Source organism: Eurytemora carolleeae, unplaced genomic scaffold, assembly GCF_000591075.1.
Source record: "Eurytemora carolleeae unplaced genomic scaffold, Eaff_2.0 scaffold1318, whole genome shotgun sequence".
Taxonomy (NCBI): Eukaryota; Metazoa; Arthropoda; class Copepoda; order Calanoida; family Temoridae; genus Eurytemora; species Eurytemora carolleeae.
The window spans coordinates 23,565-26,811 of record NW_019397206.1 but is presented as its reverse complement, the minus strand read 5'-3'; the positions used below and the strand labels follow the sequence as shown (position 1 = coordinate 26,811).

The following is a 3,247-nucleotide window of genomic DNA, read 5'->3' as shown; positions in this document are numbered from 1 at the left end:
TATAAGCTTCACACATTAAAGGATTAATATGATTAAATATCTAGGAAAATGGCTGAACTAGGAACTCTTGAAGGATTAATAATTACAATGAAAAAGCATCCCTCCAGCTTTAAACTAAATGGGTTTCTGGCAGAAAAGAATTCTGCTGTAAAAGGTTAGATTGTTTGGTAGTTTTCATTCAAATTGATTTTGATTTAAGCATTGGATCGATCACGAGAAGAGTGTTAAAAAATTCACATCTCTGATTTATTTTGTAACATAAACCCTCCAATTATAGAAATATGTACACCAGAGCCGGCAATTTAAGAGAGTACATAGTTGAACGAAGCTTACAAGTGTTCTTTTTGGGGTCTATACATTTGCGTAGATTTTAATATAAGAAATCAGAAAACATTAAGAGCATGTAAAGAACGGCCACATTTCTATACAAAAATATTGGAATCTACGAAACTGTCTGACCCCATTTATAAAACCAGGTTTCCCATACTGGGTTTCATTACAATACTCTGCCTTAAGTTTTGGGCAAAGAACCTCTTAATAATTCAGTTTACTGCAACCGTGTTTAATATTTAATTTTCTCACAAACAAATATGTAAATATCAACTATAAGAGCAAGATTGCTTATAATTTTGTTTGAGCAGTTAAGGAATGTAAGGGAAGCTTCCATAAAATAATGTGTACTGCAGTTTCTGGGACGAATGTAAACAATGCTAAGTCTGCATGGACTCACTGTGTGTGTTTACATTCCTCCCAGAAACTGCAGTACACTTTATTTCATGGGACTTCCTGTTATATTCCTAGCCTACAGCGATGTTATGTACAGATGAAAGTGTAGAGTTGTACCGCGGTCCGGTACGGGAACTCTGCCCTCTAGCGCCAAACAACGTAAACACAATGGCGGCAGGAGCTGTGGCTGCAACTAATCTTGGATTCGACAAAACAATTGGCTGTCTGGGTAGGTGTAAACTACATTGTAGATATTGATAGAGGTTCAGTATACTGAGTACAACAGACAAGCTGGGTTAAAATTGTACAATTTTAGAAAAATCGGGGTTGTTTGTGCACGTACAGACCCTGCAGTAAGTGTACTGTGTACTGTGTACTGTAACTGTATGAACTTGCTCTTGGTATCGAGATTTCGTGATATTTTTCCTGAGAGTCTATCTTTGTCTATGGTGGAAACAAAATTATTAAGATAAAAGGTTTTTTTAAAAAGGTTTCTTATAGTTATCTAAATTTTATATATCATTTACATTATTTAAAAGAGAACTATAATTTACGTTAAAACGTATACTTCTTGTGAAAGCTTTATTTAGAGTAGATTATAGAATATATTTATAAAGATCGTGATTCATACTTAGAGAGCTAATCTGTTTAGTGTACAATTTCTGCTTATAAATAATAGCGGTTTTACACATATCGCGGATTCTTTATATTTTTCACAGGATTCCACGGAAAGCAAATTATCGCGCATTTTTGGCAAATTTTGCAGTCTTGTATTTGTAGTAATCTTTGAGTGTATGTCCGATCATAACTCATTTAATTAACCCGTGATCGATTTGCTTTAAATTTGAGTAGGGGAACTTTTAACTTGAGTTTTATGGGGAAAAGTTAACTTGCAGACAACGCTATAGGTTCCCAAGCAAGTCAGATATAAAATAAATGTCGTCTTGTATTTATAGTATCTGATCCCAGCCTGAAGGATTGGCATATCATCGAGGTCGAGGTTCAAGGACCTCGAGGCCCTGCTGGAGGACAGTTTACTGTCAGGTTCATTTATTCATTTAATTACCCATCCATTCTTCCTGAAAAAGTTATTCTTCGAGACCTGGTCAATTTTGAAGTGTCGCAACGCCGCGACTTTTTATTTTACATAACTAACTCACTTCTACTATTTTGTAGCTCTAGACATGTACATTTTAGAACCACAAAGCACTTGTTTTCGCTCTGTTTTTAAGAAATAATTGTGATCATGTTCATCGATTTTGCAACCTTCGGATTACTTTGAACTCTTTCATCCCTTCATTTACCTATCCATTTATTTAATCTTTCTTTCACTTATTTATTTCAGTTTTTAATTTTACGTTGATGTGATCCCTAATTATTACTTATTCATTAGTTTTGTTTAGGACGGAACGAAAGAACCCTGCTTCTCCAGGAGCAGTTACAGGATCAGCAACATACGCATCCTTTCTATCCTCCCTTCTCCGGGTAGGAGGAAGAGGAGGTGGGTTCCATCTCTGCTAAACCTTTCTATCCCTACTCCGGGAAGGGGGAAGAGAAGGATGTTTCTATCTCCGCTAATCTTTTTTAGCCTTCCTTCTCCGAGTAGGCGGGAGAGGAGGCGGGTTCCATATCTGCTGATTCTTCTCTTGGTAGGTGGAATTGGTTCCATTTTCCTATCCCTTCTTCGGGTGGGGGAATAGGAGGCGGGTTCAATCTCACTGCTAAACCTTCCTAGCCTTCCTTCTCCGGGTAAGATGAAGAGTAGGTGGGATTCATCTCTGCTAAACCTTCCTATCCTGCTTCTCCGAGTTATCATAAAAAGTGCCTCATCAATCATCATAATGGAAAATCATGAAAGGAATTGAGACTTTGCCACAAACTCTGATTTTCTAATCTCTATGCCGTATAGACCTTGGATTTAACAACTTTGAATTCTGTTAGATAAAATGATAAGTTTGAAATATCAAAGGTTTACGCCTCAAGGTTGCAAACATAAAAGAATATAGAAGTGTCTTTGTAAATGAACAGTAATAAAATAAATGCTTTTCTTCAAATTTATGACGGATGAGATATAATCACAATTTAAGCAGAGTATATTTCTTCAATGTGATGTTTAAATGTTTAAATGTGATGTTTAGATGTTTTTATGTTTGTGCTATTTTATGTGGATACTTTACTTAAAAACTTCATGTTATTCCAGGTTTTATGAGATCTTTAATAATGTTGTTTATTGTTGTTTAATTTATATATAAATTTGGCTTGTCTGTCTGTTTGTTTGTATCCAATAAACGTCAAAACGGCTGAACCGATCGGGCCCAAATTTTTTGTGGGACATCACGTGACCACAGGGAAGGTTTACGAATGATAAAAAAAATTTAAAAATGGGTTTTAAAGGTTTTTAATTTTGTAAAAAAAATAAATTCTTGAAAATCCGAGAATTTTTTTTTAAAAATCCGCGAAATTTTTTTCTTCTTTGTTTTAAAATGTAAACAAAAAGAACATGTTCACAATTTAAATAGAA

At 34.9% G+C, this 3,247-nt stretch overlaps 1 protein-coding gene across 1 annotated transcript in view; it reads left to right on the top strand.

The window, feature by feature from the left end:
* LOC111712730 (putative L-aspartate dehydrogenase) overlaps window positions 1–2,787 on the top strand; it is a 7,343-nt gene extending 4,556 nt beyond the window's left edge. The window contains exons 7-10 of the mRNA XM_023487433.1: window positions 45–154; window positions 824–955; window positions 1,683–1,770; window positions 2,130–2,787. Coding sequence (XP_023343201.1) covers window positions 45–154; window positions 824–955; window positions 1,683–1,770; window positions 2,130–2,247 — 448 coding nt within the window. The 3' untranslated portion in view covers window positions 2,248–2,787. The remainder of the gene's footprint in view (window positions 1–44; window positions 155–823; window positions 956–1,682; window positions 1,771–2,129) is intronic.
* Window positions 2,788–3,247: the final 460 nt, after the last annotated feature.